Genomic DNA, 15732 nt, shown 5'->3' with positions numbered 1-15732 from the left:
GAGCAAACTGGTCCCTTTTATTAGAGCAGCTATCAACACGCTGCAGGACAATAAAGTGATCTGTTTCCTCTATTATCACTCACACTCGGTTCAAATCTCCTCACTCACCTTTCATGCTAATCAAAGACTCATTTGCCTCATTTCATTTGTCTTTGTTCTCACGTAAATGCAATCAGCAGCAGTCGTTTTTCACTCTCTTAAATCTCAAATCAGCCTGCTGGCTGAGCTTTAAGCAGCTGGTTGTTTCTGTCAGTAGTTCAGACAGATCTTATTCTGAATAAAACAACCACCTGCAGCATTCAGAGACCATTAGAAGACTGTTCAGAATAACATGTTGATCATTTCTGGGTTTGTAAAGGTCTGAAAATTGCAGAAAGTGGTTTTGAAAATCATGGACAGAGCTGGAAATGAATGATGTTCAGCACTTACTGAAAATACAGTTTTCAGGTATTTGTATTGCATGTTTGTTGAGTCTTTCCAATCCAATATAACTTTATATTATAGTATTTTAACTACAAAACATTTGATTTGTGTCAAAAATGGAAACAAAAAGAAAGAATTTATGAGAGAATTTCAGTTGTCTGTCAGTTGGTGTTTGAAACAAGTTATTAAACACATTTTGATGTTCTCCTGCTTCATAAATTCCCTGATGTTTCCATCTTCTTCCTGTCGATTGCCTGTTTTTCACCCGGAGTCTCACCTGGAGGTCCTGCAGGGAGCGTCGGAGCTGCTGCAGGCTGCAGCGGGGCGGCCCCGCAGGGGGCAGCAGGGTCTGAGTGTCCGACAGGAACCTCTGCAGCTTCCTCAGGCTGCGGCTGTACAGGTGCCAGTGTTTTACCAACCCTTCCACTAAAGAGCGCCGCTGGTCCGCCCGCTGCACCGCACCCTGCCAGTGCTCCCTGAGCTGGGCCAGCTTCAGGATGAAGTCGCTCCTAGATGCAATCACACATTTAAAATGTCATGAAAACAACAGTCAGGAGCCCAAATGAACAGTGAAACATGTTTTACTTGCTGTAATCATTCCTCCTGTTCATACTGACCATTAGAAGATCCCTTCATGATGCACTTAGAATGGAAGTGATGGGGGACTTTTCTAGACTGTTGTTTTAAAACAGTCTAGAAAAGTTGTGAACCCATCATTTAAAAACCACTAATACTTCTTCTATTCAAGTTCTCATAACATATTTAAATCCAGGATTTAAGCAGGTAGGTGGTATATATTAGAGGAAATGTCAGATTCTTATTTCAACATGCAGGAATGACCAAATGTCAAAGGTCAGATGTGTGTAACCAGGGAAGAACTGAGACTCTAGTCAAGAATACAGTTTGGTTTTCCAATTTAAATATGAATAATGAAGTGAAAACAGTGAGGTCAGTTTTACCAAATCCATCCCTCAACACTCATTGGTTGCTTGTGTTCTGCGTTTCCTCTACAGAAGAACTGATTTCATCTTGTTTGACCCTGGACATGCATACTTCAACTGATACACACAGAAATCAAAAGCATTTCTCCTGAGTGACTCAGACGTCTCTGTGTATCATACTGATGTATCTCAAAGAGCTCATAGTACCCAATTTCCCCACTAGAGCACTGCCCTCCCAGAATGCAGGCTTACTGGTGGTTCCCACAGTCGCCAAAAGTAGACTGGGAGGCAGAGCCTTCAACTATCAGGCTCCTCTCTTGTGGAACCATCTTCCAGATTCGGTCCGAGGGGGCAGACACCCTCTCTCTAGGTTTAAGAGAAGGCTTAAAACTTTCCTTTTTGATAAAGCTTATAGTTAGGGCCGACCAGGCTCGCCTTGGACCAGCCCTTAGTTATGCTGCTATAGGCCTAGACTGCTGGGGGGCTTCCCACGATGCACTGAGCTCCTCTTCTCCATCTCCATTAATGCATGTTACTAACTTGACTTCTTGACCTGCTCCATGTGAAAAGAGCCCTGAGATGACTTTTATTGTGATTTGGCGCTATATAAATAAAAATTGAAATTGAAAGTACAGCTGAGGTTTACAGGAATTTGGTCATTTGTTTTGTGTCTGTTAGCGTCACTAGATGAAAAGTTATGGTGTCTTCAAAGTCATTATGATCCAGACTAAGAATATCTGTACACACTTCATGGAAATACATCCAATACTTGTCAAAATATCTCACGCTTAACTCTGACAGACTGACAGACCACACACAGCCTCGACACTAGGTTGACTAAAAACACAAAAGGTCTAAAAATTGTTTTAGCTTTTCATCCATCAGAATCAAACAAAAGCTACTAACAACCTCTTTATTTTACTTCAAGTGGTTCTTCCTCCTACCTGTCCTCCACCTCTCCTTTCTGCAGCAGATGAAGAGCTTCAGTGATGACTGAATGAAGGATCTGGTGACCAGTGGACAGCTCTGTATGGAAACGCTGAAACACCAGAGCAGATCAGGATTACATCTCAGTGTTTTTGTTGAGTCTGTCAGTGAGTCTGTTAATAATCGTGCAGGATACCTTGTGTGTGCAGAGCTGCTGTCTGAGGCCGACGTAAGAGCCGGCCACGTCTACGGCCAGACTGTCCTCCATCCTCTGCAGGAAACACATCCAGCTCTCACACTTCTGCTCAAAGCTCTGCTGCCTCAGAGCCTCCATCTGCAGCTCACTGCACGCACAAAAAACAACACTTCATCTGAATGGTGCACTAGGTCTGGTGATGCATTTTATATATATACATACATATCTACTAAAATCAATCTCTGGATTTCTATTTAATTAGTATTTAAGTCCCATAGTTTCTTTAAAAATGTAAAAATAAAGACTACATGTTTCATTTTACACAAATTTCACTGCCACATATTGAATCAAACCTTGAATTTTGGGAATTTTTAAACTGTTACTGCGCTTTGCATTTACCTTTTTAGCTTGACAACAAGGTTTTTAGCCTTTAAACATGATATTTATTGAGGTACTGGGAATGTCTTTAGTGGGTTTTTGCTACAAAACAAAGAGCAGAAAGTGAGTTTTCAATCTTTGCATCAAGAAAAGTAATTATTAAACTATTGATCAACATCTCTGACTCCACAAATATATTAGGTCTTTAATTATGTAAAAGGAAAAACCTGCTTATTGCTACTTTAGTTCAGTACGACACGATATTTTAAACAAAGTCTGATATAAAAACAAACTGTAAGAGACTTATTTATTATTTATTAATTTTTGTAGTACTTTGTCTCATGAATTTTGGCGCCTGATTGGATGAAAATTCTCCAAACAGCTGATTGTTACAAAAACACAATTTAAACATGTGGAGAGAAGCTGAATATCTGCCGTATTTCTGGCCAAACAAGGACGTTTTTTCTGAGAAATTTGAGCAACTAGAGCTGAAACAATCTGACAGAAAAAGTTTGACAGAAAATTGATCAGCAACAATTTTGATAATTGATTAATTGTTTGAGTTAATTGTCAAGAAAAGATGTTGAACAGTCTCTGGTTTGATCTTTTCTAAGATGAGGATTCACTGCTTTTCTCTTTAAATCTGTTTAACTTAAACTTTGCTTTGTTTACTGCTAAACTTTGAGCTCTGGACAATGGTGACGAGCATTTTTCTCTATTTTCTGATGTTTAGATTAGACTAAATGATTAATCAACTAATTTAAAAAATAACTGATAGATCATAATATCATTCTAATATCATTTTTATTTTCATGCAGTAGCTTAGACAGTTCATATAATTAATATATATGGAACATTTTCCCGGTTCATGCATGCATCATTGTACACATCTCCTCAGTCGCTCTCTGACCTGCAGGCCTCCTCGGCTCTGGCGGAGGCGTCGGCCCAGCGGTGGTTGAGACGTTGCAGGCGTCGTGCTGCAGCGTCGCCCAGCGTCAGGCTGCAGCTCAGCTCATTCAGCACATCCAGGTCAGCAGACAGACCGCTCAGCTCCAGGAGGCCAGTCTGGTGGAAACATATGGTGAGACTCAGAGACTCAGACTATATGTATGACATCATCAAGGTGCATACTACACACATGATCTTCTGCCCTCATTTACTCTTCTCTTATTTCTGTACTCCTTCCTGTTTCTTTCAATCATTGCTCTGCAGTTTTTCATCTGATTGGTTCCTGGTCCCTTACAGTTTTATTTTCAATAATATCAAAATTAATTCTGCAAAAATCTACATCTTTACAAGTGATTTGGTTTATTAGTGAGTCCTAAAAATATTATTTTCTTAAAATAAAAGTAAGTAGTTTGTCATCTGGGTGTGATTATTCAAACCTGTGTTGACACTGAGGTTTAATTTAAATATTTAAATACCCATAATTCCATTATAGCTGAGCAAACTGAAGACGATCATGTGATACGATCAAAAGCTCCAGAACAGCAACAAATTTTAAAGACATTATTTTCTGTATCTCGATACAAAACAAACAGATAGCTGCACTACAATAAAATACACCTGATTCTGGGAGAAAAACCTTGAAACAAGTTGATTTGTATTGAAAAAACATCAATCTTGAAAGAAAATACAGTTTTAAAGACTCAATAATGGACTAAATGTCTTATTATCTAACTATAAAATAAACTAAACCTGCCCAAAGAACACAAAACATCATTTTAAGCCACATAAACAGTCTCAAAAACACCTCTCTTGTCCAGTTCATTACTGAGAACCAGAGCACAGATTAAGCAGCGCTACTCCAGTCATTCATAAACTCACCTGGTCTGCTGCTGTAGAGGCCACATCGTCCAGACGCTGCTGCCAAAGCTCCAGGTTTCTCTCCAGTGACTCCAGAACGTCTCCGACCTCCTGCAGCCTCGTAAGCTCCTCCTGCACGCAAACATGACACATGGCACGCGGCCATATGGCTCTTAATTGATAGGTCACTGTGAGGCTTAGAGCATCTACTGTAGGTGACAGGTTAGGAAACAAATGCAGCAGCGTAAACTTCACATCAGAGAATGTGCTAAAACTAAAGAAAATGATAGAAAATGTAGCTTGTATGTGACTTTACAGTGTCTAAACTATGAAACTGATGATAAAAAAAAGAAATAAAATCAGTTATGACTTGTAAACAGTTAGAAAAGCAGCAGGTTATGTATTTCAAACACTCTCCACATGTCAAATACTTCACTAGTTCACTGTTTTGTGTCTTACTTTGCTAAATCCCACAAACACATTCATTCATTCATTCATGAATTTGTACCTGCAGCTGACCCAGCTTCCCTGTCAGAGTCTGGCTGAGCCGCAGGACACCACGTGACAACAAGCGGCTCTCTGATTGGATCAGACCGGCAGCTGAAGGATCCAGGTGGTCAATCAAGTCCTTGGAGGCCTCCAGCACCCCCTCCAGGTCGGACTGCAGAGTGTCGGTCCTCTCCCGAAGACTCTGGAGAAACAGAAATACTTTTAGAAGAAGAGTACAGACTTTGTAAACACAGCTGGTCTTCAGCTGGAAGGTCTGGATTTGTTCCTGGAATAGATAAGAAAATATGGACATCTAAAACTCAGGATATGTAGTGTGAAAAATGCTCATGAGAAAAAGAAAATATTCTGGTACTGAGAGGAGAAAATAGCACAATAAACCAGCAAACCAGGCATCTGAACAAGGTTTTTATGTGTTTTAAAATAAGTTTGCAACATAAAACAATATCTTTTAAATACTGTTTCCTTCTTTGGTGAAGTGCAAACTAGAGCCTCAATGATTAGGCGATTAATTGATTAGTCAATCAACATGAAATTAATCGGCCACTATTTTGATAATCAAATTGTTGGAAAACACCAAAAAATGATCTGGTTTCTGTTTTTCAAATGTGAGGATATGAAGTTTTTATGTTTCATACATCACAGTAAACTGAAAACATTTGAAGACGTCACTTTGAATTGTGGGAAATTATCGCAGGAACTTTTTGACATTTTGTAGATAAAACCATTAATTGATTCATCGAAAAAAAATAATAATCAGATTAATTGATAATGATAAAAATGGTACAAAAACATGAGATCAGCATCTTAAGTTATGATAAAAAAGGAGCAGACAACATTTTTCAGGAGGCTTCTCTGATCCTGAAACAACTGGAAGCTGAATATGATGATTCAGAGAAGAAGATCAGGATGTTTTACTTTCCATAAAACTGAGTATTAGTGAGATTAAGAGTTTGTATATTAAGACCGAGTCTTGAGTTTCCAAACCATAGAAAATATTTTTTGAAAGTCAACAAATCCAGCTGGTGAAGTGATAAACTTACTTTAAGAACATTTTGTTGATGATCTCACTTTTCACTTTACTTTTCTTTAAAATTCTCTTTTTTTCCTCTTATAAGAATTGCAAATGTAAAAACCGAACAACAACATGCATCAGTCATTTTGATGAGAAGACTGTGAGTTTCATGTTCTGTGTTCACTTTGAGGAGCAACTTTAAGAAGGAGGAACATTTAACTTCCCAAAACATGGAAACGTGTCATAAGTTTCTCTGACATCAGACTCTTGAGACGGTTTTAAAACAGGTTCAGTAAATGATTGTTTAAAGTCTGAAATCTCAGCTTGTGGAGAAGGAACTTTATAGACACGTTTGGCTTTTTGACACTGAAGATCTTTAAATTTCAGTTTCATCACTTGTGTCACAGCCTCCTTATTAAGTGCAAATATGAAAATGGATCCATGCTGTCATGTACCTGAATAAATAATTGATAAAGGAGGATTAAAGTACTTTTTCTAACTAACTTCTAAGTTTCAGATGAATTAAGAGTTTGTGAAGACAGAAATAGGATCAATTCACTCACTGGAGAAGGAAAGCTGAGTTACTGGGAGTGAAAAATGTTGAACATTTTTTGTATCCTCCATCTCACCTGAACGTCGTGTATCTTGACAGCGACCTGCTCCGCCGTGTCGTCGTGTTCTGGTGCTCGACTCAGCGCAGACGTGACGTCGCTCTTCAGCGTCTGCAGCCGCTGGGAGAAGGACGCAGCCAGCTGAGCGTAAACCTCCCAGACCTGCAGGACGGCTCGACTCCTCTGGAGCTGCTGGTCCAACGCTCCGGACACCACGGTCCAACTGGAAGACAGAAGGACCGCTGTGTGTGAGTGATTATTTAGCGCCAAATTTCCTCTTTATGACATTAAAAACATTTAACCTCTGCAGAAAATGAAGCCTTCGTTGTGCTGAGATACCTGTAGCTCTCTAAAAGTTCTACTCTGTCCTGTAACAGTAGTCTGGGAAGGTTGAAGTGATGTTTTCCTGACGTCAGTGATCATATCTTTAGTTTTGGAGATGTTTGCATGTTTGGCCGGCTCTGTCTCACCTGTCTCTCTGTCTGTCCAGCTGCTGGGTGAGGAGAGCAGCAGCAGCAGGACTGATCATGTCTCTGAGAGAAGAGACGGTCCGACTCAGTTCGTCCCACTCTGCCTCCGAAGCTTCCGTCTCCTCATGAAGAAGCTGCTCACAAACAGGGGAGGATAATTGACCTGAATATTATTATACTTACATCTAAATGACGACGTTTGCCTTCCATAATGACCCATATGAGTGTTTATTTATTCACAATTTAGCACATATCACACACATACTCCTATACAACACGATATCACACAGAACAACAGGGACAATACAGACTAGATGTGCTCACGGGACAAAACAAAAACAAACAAACAAACAAAAGAAAAAAAAAAACTTCCTATGCAACTACAGTCTGTGGGTTGTCCATTATCCAATGTGAATTTGTCATTTTATAGTCTTTATATAGTGCTGAAGACCATGTGGATTGGAAATCTTGCAACCTTAAATGCCGTTCACTTGTGATTTTTTCAACAGGCAAAAACTCAGTGATCTGCTCCAGCCATCGACCCATGATGGGTCCTGATGGGAAATCCATGTAATGAGGATACATTTTTTTAGCAAAATAAGTAAACATTGTAAACATATCTTATTTTCCACATCAAAATTCAACAAATATAGCATAAAGCATAGCTCAAAAGTACAATTACACATATCTTGAATTGCTTTATGGACCTTCTCCCAGAAGGAGTAAACAGCGTTATAATACCGAAATAAATGCATAAATGTTCCTGATTCAATTCCACATTTTCTACACATGGGTGAGTTTGTATCATCAAACCTATTAAGCTTCACTTGAGCTATATAATATTTATAATTAGTTTCTTTAACTCTAATGTTTGTAGCTATTAAAATGTCTTGGTTATGTTTTGGAGAACATCATGATGAGAAACCAACGTTGACTTTGGTCGGAGATTCATGCATCTATAAACTATTTCCACCTTCTCACCTGACAGACAAGAGTCATTATTCACACGGCCACAAGAGGGCGCTAGTCAGAGAAACATTAGTTATAAGCATTTGATTTTTCCTACTGAGGAAAGTCTGGACTAGAGAGTATTTACATCTTTTTTGCAATGAACTTTTTCGCAAAAATATGTAGACATGGTTTCTGACTATTTGTTCTCTTATATTTGAGTCCTTTTATCATAATCTAATCAACTCTATCAATCAAAATCTCATCTAAAATAATAATAACATGGGTAAATAATATATTCGGAGTCTTCGTAACTTTAGTTATAATGACTGAAAATATTATTATAGAACAAAATGATTGTTTCACTCTTCATGAACACAAACACAGCTGAAAAACATAAGAAATAAAACAATAATACAGACTATTTACATGTAAAGTGGCTTCATCCCTACTTGTTTTTGAGCTTTTGTCATTGAAAGTACTGTATATGTACGTCTGTAAATCATCATCAGGTCTGAAATATTAATAATTCACAGTTTATTTAAAAAAAGTATCTTATGATCTACAGACATGAATGAGACTCTGTGTGAAAGCCCCACATCAGCACTTTCAACTGGTTTTCTAACGTCGTCTCCATATGTTTAAATAAAGTTATGTTGCTATAAATAAAATACTCAAGAAGTTTATAAAAAAAACTTGAGAACTCTCCTTGTTGGTGCATTTAAAGGCTCCAACATTAGTAGTGCTGGATTCACAAACTACCACCGAACCTGAACATACTGCTCTTTAATTTTGGAAAAAGCTTTAATTGGCCATGAAAAGTCCTGAGAGCATGCAGGTGTGCCGTTACCTACCTGCAGCCTTTCATGGAGATGTCTGTGTGCCTGCAGGGAGAACGGAGGGCCGCTGTGATAATCCAGAGTCTGAGACGTTCTCACTGTTTTCAGCATCATTTGATTCAGTCTGTTCTCCACACAGTCCCACAGCTGCTGCGCCTGAATCAGCCTCCGATTAACAGATTCGTTCTGTATAAGAACAGACGGGACATGTCTGAGTCGGGTCTACATACAAACTAAAGCACCACAGTTTGAAAAAATTTGAGTACGAATGAAAAACTTGATCCATATTTGATGCTACGTCTGTTTTTTGAGAGAATGTTGCTGCCGAGCATCACAACAGTTCTACAGACTGCAAAACTAAATCATCACCTGTTTCCTTTATGCACATAAAACATTTAACTTCCACGTTTTCCTGGCATCTCTTACCTGCTGCATGAGAGCTGCGCACGTCTGAGTGGAATTATCTGTCTGACAGATAAAATCCTGGCTGCTGTTTCCTCCTCCGCCGTGTTTGTCTCTTAACTCCTGAAGAGCCACAGATTTCAGCTTGATCTTCTCCTGCAGGTCCTGATACACACACGCAACATAAACATATATGAGTTTTATAATAGGTTTAATAACAGGTAGCTGTTTATAAATCCTTGCAAAAGCCTCCGAGGATGTCGACTCCTGACCTGGCAGGTGCTGATGCTCCTCTGCAGCTCCGTCAGGCTGCTGGGTGTCTGAGCCGACTCCATCCAGAGGTTCTGATCTGTCATCCAGCTGTTGATCTGCTGCAGCCGGGCCTCCCGCGCCGCTCTGCTCCTCAGCTCCTGCTCCGCCTCCTGAATCTGGAGTTCAACACACAGTCAGGATATTATAAAAGAGCTGAACATTTCAGTCAAATATGATGGTTTTATATAATCATGAAGTTATTGTGGAGCATAATTTAATAATCAAAATAACTGCTATTACAGCCAGATTATCCCTCTTTTGCTCAAAACCCTGATGTTGATGCTCTCATCCTCTCCAGTTAAGGTTTGATGGTTTATTTCAGAAATGGACATTTATTCTACATGAATTATGGGACATAATGGGATTCAAACCAATTATAGGGTGATATGGAGCCATAAATAATCAGAAATAAACATAAGAAAAAGAAAAAAAATAGTTTAGTGAGGCTGAATCTCTAAAAACAATCTGATATTTCGTGAAGTCGAGCGGATGAAGACAGTGTGAAACGGCTGAAAGCTCCAGAAAAAGCTTCAACTTGTGTTGGGATGTTTTGTCAAAGGCTGTCGTGTGTTTTCTGACCTCAGAGTTGAGGGTTTCCTGCAAACTGAGCCACTGATGGTTGAGACGACGCTGCTCCTCTGCAAACTGGTTGTGTTCATAGCGCCCCCACTGGTCGTCATTGGTACTGCAGGTCTGTAACGGCTGGTTGACGTAGTCCAGTGTGGCCTGATGGGCGGACATCTCCACCTGACACTCCTGAGAGATAGTTGGAAAGAGAGAGAGAGAGAGAGTAAGTCATTTCAGACAAGATTAACTTTGTTAACCCTAAAAAGAATCTCAGAACAGGTTTCTCACAGCAGCAAAACAATAGTCCCTCTTATCCGTTTCCTACACCCACCAGTCCTGTTCAGGGTGATGAGGGCAAAACAATCAAATTAAAGAGTCACTCAAAAGTAGACAGTTTGTAGAAGTTGTGTACAATTTTAACTCGCAACAGCCATTATTTATCAGTACAGCTGTCAGATAAAAACATAATGAAAATACTGGCAATATGGGTGGAAAAAATAATACTTACATAACATGTTTGTGTCTTATTTATTGATTATGGTGTTGATAAAAGTATGAATTCTCACAAAAATATAAAAAAAAGTAAAGCACCAATGTCTCAAACAGTCAGCGTGTCCATTTCTACCTTGTAATAATAATAATAATAATAATAATAGTTTTAATAATAACAGTGGTACCTTGCAGTATCTGAGGAGCTGAGTGAGATCAGCGCTGGTGCAGGAGGAGGTTCGGTTGCTGCGTTGCTTTAACTGAGACTCTGCAGCTTCCAGCCAGACCTGAAGCTCCAGCAGCGCTTCCTGCTGGGTCAACGTCTCCATCCACCGCTGAGGAGATGAAGAAGGTAGGTCAAAAACTTACTGTCACACATGTTTGTTGACTCTGCTTTAGCATCTAGCATCTAGCATCAACTGGGGCTGAGTAACGAACTTGAATCCATGCATCTAATGCACGGTCAGGCTCTTAGTCCTGTTTACTTGTTCTTATTCTTCGACAGATATTTCCTGATTTTTACTCATTCTAAACTGCATTTTATTCAGGCAAAGTTCTTCTATGGCTGCTCTGTGTTAAAAAGCATCGTAACACACAAGTTGGTTAAGTGGGCAAAAAAGGTTTTGTAGATTTTTTACACTTATTTTATGAGGTATTGAAAATTTTCAGCATCAGTTCCAAAATTCATACTGACGTCAGTATTGAAACATTTCAAAAGATACCCAGACCTGTTGTTACTCCAAATACTCCAAATACTCCAAATACTCCAAACTATATCAAGAAATAAACAGTAGTAACAAAATATCACTTGGTAATCCAGCAGACGTCTCAGGTCAGTTTGGTTTCCTCAAATAATTCTTTACTCAAGTTGAAAATGTAGCTTTTAGTGTTTAAATGTTAAAATAAGCAACGTGAAAAGTTTTGCTCTCTTGTTCTCTTGGTTTTAGTAAAAAAAAAAGTAGCATCAGTTGCATGAAGCTGAGAAAAAACAGCACTGAAAGATATGAGAGAAATACTGCAGATTGACCCAAAATTTAAAAAACAAAAATAATATGCAAATACTCAATAATTAAAGTGATTTCTGACTGGTGTTTGTTTCAAATTTGAGATGCACGTGTATGAAACGAGTTTTTAAAATAAATCCTTTTCAACTTAAAGCGTAAACGAAGGAGTCATGAAAGGTCTAAAGAGGAGAGGAATGAAAAAAATAGAAATACAAGAAGAGAAAGAGGTGAATGAGAGAGCAAAGAACCAGAAGAGGTGAAGAGAAAATTACAGATAAGGCAAAAAAAAAAGGTGGAAAGGAGGAAGAGAGATGAGAGGAACAGATAATAACAAGGAGAACAGCGGAAAGAGCAGAGCTGAGAGGATGTTAGGAAAAATGAGACAGACAGGCAGAAGAAAACAAGAGCGTAGAAGAAAAATACTGGAAGCAAAGGGGATGTGAGTGAAGAAAGAAAGAAAGACAGACAGACAGACAGACAGATAGACAGATGGAGGGAGAAGGCTTTCACACCAATAAGAGCGAGGAGAGTCCTCAGGAGGGCATTGTGCTGCTCAGTGGGGATGTATAAACTAATTGGTGACAAGAAGACTGCAGCGTGCTTTTTTTGAAATATCAAACTGCTCCGTACTGTACATGTGGGCAGAGAGCTGTGGGGCTAATCTCAGGTAAAACCTCTGACATTTACAAAAACGCATGGAGTCAAGAAACCTGGAGGATTCTCTAAGTAAAAACAGTGAAGTCAAGAAACTACGACATACAATAATGTTAAAATTCAATAATAACGACGCTGAAACATCCTGCACTTTATGTTTGAATCTCCTCACCTTATGCAGAGCTTGTTGGACGACGGGGACGTCGGCCAGCAGACTGGACCAGTTCAGCTCCACCTGTCTGAGCCGAGTGTTGAGGTCCAGGTCTGAGGTCTGATGTGGTGGTGGAGACACTTCATCCTCCAGATCTTTATCGGAGTCTTCTTCTGATTCGCTGAGCTTGGTGCCGGCGCAGATCATCGACACTTTTAGATCAGATTTGGTTTCCAACTCTTTGGTCAACGCCTGACAAAGAAGCATTTTCTTTTAGATTTTTGTCCGACACAGAAGTTAAAATGTGGCCAAACTGCAGTTTTTCTCTGATGTTGAACGACATGAATCAACGCTTAAAAGTTAACTTGGCTTGGTAATGAGGCAACATTTTCTCTTTTAATTAAAAAGATAAATCTTTGCCATTTTCAGTTAAAAAATAACCTAGAAGCATCGTCAAATTTGGTTAAAAAGTTTGTTTAACAATCCTTTCAGTTACAAAATTTCAATGTGCAGTTACAACCTGCTACACACTGAAATATGATCATTAAAATTATGTTGAAACTGTGAATATATATAACTTGTACATCTAAAAAAACTTGAGCCTGGTTTTAACGCTCCCTCACTGAGGCGACTGCAATCACTGAACCACTTAAAACTAAACAAAATGAAGCAAATACACATGTCAAAGGTCTTTACTGACATCAAAACTTGCTGCTCAAATTCTAATCCCACATGGACAAACTTTAAGACAATGTGAAGAAAAACTTGAGGTATATAATTAATTTTTATGGCACGTTCTTGTCAATCCTGCTGATGATGTCATTTCTTGCAACAAATGTAATAATACATTTGGTTCTCTGGGTTTAGTGATTGTTTCCATCTGTAAACTCACCATAAACTCATGGTAGTGCTCGCGCCTCTGCTCGAGATCTGTGTCCTCATTGGCTGAGGTGATTTGACTCCATTTGTCAATCAGCTCTCTGGCGCCGCCCATCCAGTCGGTCAGTACAGCAGAACCACAAACAAACCTGTTATTGGGAGGAAAAACAGAATACAGTAGCATCTAAATAATGACTTTTATTATATGTATATAGATTCTTATCTCATGCTATTTTATTTAAAACTGAAAACATGTTGTTAAGCTCACCTATTCTTCAACTTCCTGTTCCTCTCTGTGTTAACGCTTTCTTGCTTCACCCTCCTGTGCAGAGCTCTCCAGCGTGCTTCCAGCTCGCTGCTGGCCACGCCCACTCCCCTACAGCCCGCCTTCTGCAGTCTTAGCCCCACCTCCAGCATCCGACCGAATCGCGCCTTGTTCCCCTCCAGAACGCCGTCCAGCTCCTGCCAGAGAATAACACAATTTTGTAACACACACCGATAAATTCATTCCTCAGTGCCACAGACCGTAGCGATCACATTTTTAGTCTCTGGAGAGTAGTTCTTTGTAAGGCAAACGCCACTGTACATGTATGAGTCAAGTCAAGAGGCTGTGATATGTAGCACAACAGGCTAGCAACAAGCTCTGTAAATGCGCATTCCTGCACATGCTCAGTGGTGTCTGCCTTACAAGGAACTTCTCTCCTGAGAGTGGAGGCGTTTCTAAACAAACTACATAACCACTGCCTTCAGGGCGAAGCAACTCACTTGTTATTGACTGTTTTTTTGTTTGTTTGTTTGTTTGTTTGAGTTTTGGACAAATACAGAGCTCTACGGCACAGAGGAATAAGATATATCAGGCACACAGCTCTTGTTAGTAGATCAGTTCATTGTTGGTTTGGATCCAAACATGAGATTTGTTGACAGTAAGAAAAATATAGAAAATAGCCAGACTTATCCTTTAATTAGCATGCTAGCATGAACATTAGCATTAAAGGACAGGTTCACAGTTTTTAAAATGTGTCTTAAAACAACAGTCAGGTGTCCACAGTAACAGTGAAAGAGGTTTTCCTCACTGTAATCATTCCTCCTGTTCATACTGGATATTAAAAGATCCTTCAAATGTGCTTTCAATGTAAGTGATGGAGGCCAAAATCCACAGTGTGTCCACACAGTCATTTAAAAGTCTCTGTGAAGCTTATATGAGGCTTCAGCAGTCTGAGTTAGTCATATCAAGTGGATATCTGACACATTTACAGTCTTTTTAGCATCAAATTCCCTCTTTGTGTTTCCTCGGACAGTGTTTCCCTGTTGAGCTGCAGGTGGAAGTATAGTAACAAAAAGAGGAACTTTGACACTAAAAAGACTGTAACGTTGAAAGATATCTACTTGATTTGACTCATTTGGACGCTGAAGCTTCATATTAGCTTCAGATAAACTTTTATGAAGGGATCTTCCAATGGTCAGTATGAACAGGAGGGATGATTACAGCAAGAAAAACAGGTTTCAATGTTCACGCCTGACAAGGTAAAACTCAGTTTGACGAGCTGAGAGTGAGATGTCTTAAACTAGCAGCTGTGAGAGCTACACCTCCTCGTGCCTCCTTCATCTCTTCTAACACACACACACTTCGTTGACCATCGGACGAGCTGCAACACCTCGTCCATCTCAGATAAATAAGAGACACATTTCCAATCTCACAGCAGAGCAACAGGGAATATGAACCAAAATTAATTCTAGTTGGATGTACCCACTCAGCTGATAACTAACATCAAAGCCGAGGAACATCATGTACTCCTACAAAAAACAACCCATTTGCTTGTATTTAAAGGCCTCGACTACACGTATACGGATATTTTTCTAAAAGGATATTTTCCTCCTCCATTGTAAAAAAAAATCTGTCCACAGGACCTTCATTCTCCGTACACATAAGAACACAAAAACGACTACAAACAATCAAAAAGCGTGCCGGGCCAGTAGGTGGCGATAAAGTCAACGATACGTCAAATACCAGAAAACGTTCTCAGCATGTGTAGTGAGCTGATTTTCCTTTAGCGGATGTATTTATAGTTATTTATTATTTAACATCTGTTTCTTCACTTTTACTTATTTAACACCTTTCTGGCACACAGCTCAAGGTAAACAAACGTAGTGTGTGACACGGGGAGGTATTTCATGACGTAGATAAGCCCCAAACAGTCAACTCCATGTCATCA

At 39.4% G+C, this 15732-nt stretch overlaps 1 protein-coding gene across 12 annotated transcripts in view; it reads right to left on the bottom strand.

The window, feature by feature from the left end:
- The window catches only part of syne2b (spectrin repeat containing, nuclear envelope 2b), a 160036-nt gene that overhangs the window by 47046 nt on the left and 97258 nt on the right, over positions 1 to 15732 (bottom strand). For all 12 annotated transcript variants that reach the window (XM_044374145.1, XM_044374144.1, XM_044374149.1 and 9 more), the window contains 16 exons: positions 13788 to 13981; positions 13533 to 13668; positions 12662 to 12892; positions 11020 to 11166; positions 10355 to 10531; positions 9736 to 9891; positions 9488 to 9628; positions 9077 to 9247; positions 7275 to 7408; positions 6823 to 7027; positions 5180 to 5362; positions 4693 to 4803; positions 3776 to 3930; positions 2488 to 2635; positions 2309 to 2403; positions 701 to 932 (listed from right to left, as the gene is read on the bottom strand). In XM_044374145.1, the coding sequence (XP_044230080.1) occupies positions 701 to 932; positions 2309 to 2403; positions 2488 to 2635; positions 3776 to 3930; positions 4693 to 4803; positions 5180 to 5362; positions 6823 to 7027; positions 7275 to 7408; positions 9077 to 9247; positions 9488 to 9628; positions 9736 to 9891; positions 10355 to 10531; positions 11020 to 11166; positions 12662 to 12892; positions 13533 to 13668; positions 13788 to 13981 (2616 nt within the window). The remainder of the gene's footprint in view (positions 1 to 700; positions 933 to 2308; positions 2404 to 2487; positions 2636 to 3775; positions 3931 to 4692; positions 4804 to 5179; positions 5363 to 6822; positions 7028 to 7274; positions 7409 to 9076; positions 9248 to 9487; positions 9629 to 9735; positions 9892 to 10354; positions 10532 to 11019; positions 11167 to 12661; positions 12893 to 13532; positions 13669 to 13787; positions 13982 to 15732) is intronic.

Source organism: Thunnus albacares, chromosome 15 (genome assembly GCF_914725855.1).
Source record: "Thunnus albacares chromosome 15, fThuAlb1.1, whole genome shotgun sequence".
Lineage (NCBI taxonomy): Eukaryota > Metazoa > Chordata > Actinopteri > Scombriformes > Scombridae > Thunnus > Thunnus albacares.
Note: the sequence above shows the minus strand (reverse complement) of the source record. Positions and strands in the feature narration are given on the sequence as shown.